This window comes from Meleagris gallopavo, unplaced genomic scaffold (assembly GCF_000146605.3).
Source record: "Meleagris gallopavo isolate NT-WF06-2002-E0010 breed Aviagen turkey brand Nicholas breeding stock unplaced genomic scaffold, Turkey_5.1 ChrUn_random_7180001999604, whole genome shotgun sequence".
In the NCBI taxonomy this organism is placed as follows: Eukaryota; Metazoa; Chordata; class Aves; order Galliformes; family Phasianidae; genus Meleagris; species Meleagris gallopavo.
In genome coordinates this window covers 1-524 of record NW_011257491.1, presented here as the reverse complement: position 1 = coordinate 524, position 524 = coordinate 1, and the positions used below count along the sequence as shown (strand labels likewise).

At 48.3% G+C, this 524-nt stretch overlaps 1 protein-coding gene across 1 annotated transcript; it reads right to left on the bottom strand.

The window, feature by feature from the left end:
- Positions 1 to 80: 80 nt before the first annotated feature.
- Positions 81 to 517, bottom strand: LOC104917292 (murinoglobulin-2-like). Its single transcript, XM_010728481.2, has 2 exons — positions 374 to 517; positions 81 to 290 (listed from the first exon to the last, which is right to left on the bottom strand). The coding sequence occupies exons 1-2, from the start codon at positions 502 to 504 to the stop codon at positions 128 to 130; spliced, it is 294 nt and encodes a 97-aa protein (XP_010726783.1). The 5' UTR covers positions 505 to 517; the 3' UTR covers positions 81 to 127.
- Positions 518 to 524: the final 7 nt, after the last annotated feature.

Below are 524 nucleotides of genomic sequence, written 5' to 3'. Positions count from 1 at the left end.
CTGCTCAGGGAATATGTCTGACTGAGTTAAACCATGCTTTGTGCTACTGTGCACAGCAGAAGAGCCTGGAGAACGTGACCCCGTCCCCATATCGTGTTTCTCCCACTCCTACTTCCATTGCCATTAGTCATACCTTCAAGTCATTATTGAAGAGCTTCCCCACACTCTGGAAGCAACCGTTGGATAACTGATGCTTCTGCAGCCAGAGCACAGCATCTTGCACATGATTTTTGCTGATGTAAATGTAAGAGCTGGCCTGCCCAAAGGACCTGGCCACAAAAGCTGTCAGCCTGTGGGCAGAGCACATATGTCACATCCAGGAAATAGAATGGATGCTAGGTTTGGGATGACAGCTCCAACTCTGGCCACTCACCATGTGTTGCCCTGGGTGTCAGACTTCCCAAAGGCACTGTAGGAGCCATCATCATGTTTGTAGAGCAGCTGACGCTGATAACCTATGAAGACAGGGGCAAAAGCAACTCTTAGTGTGAAAACATGTACCATCTCAAACTGTGCTTTTAATG

What these genes read in the sequence shown, in the direction of transcription:
- LOC104917292 (XM_010728481.2), bottom strand. Translation starts at nt 504, where the DNA reads ATGGTACATGTTTTCACACTAAGAGTTGCTTTTGCCCCTGTCTTCATA. An exon ending in GACACCCAGGGCAACACATG is followed by an intron (nt 291 to 373) that starts GTGAGTGGCCAG and finishes CTCTGCCCACAG; the next exon opens with GCTGACAGCTTTTGTGGCCA.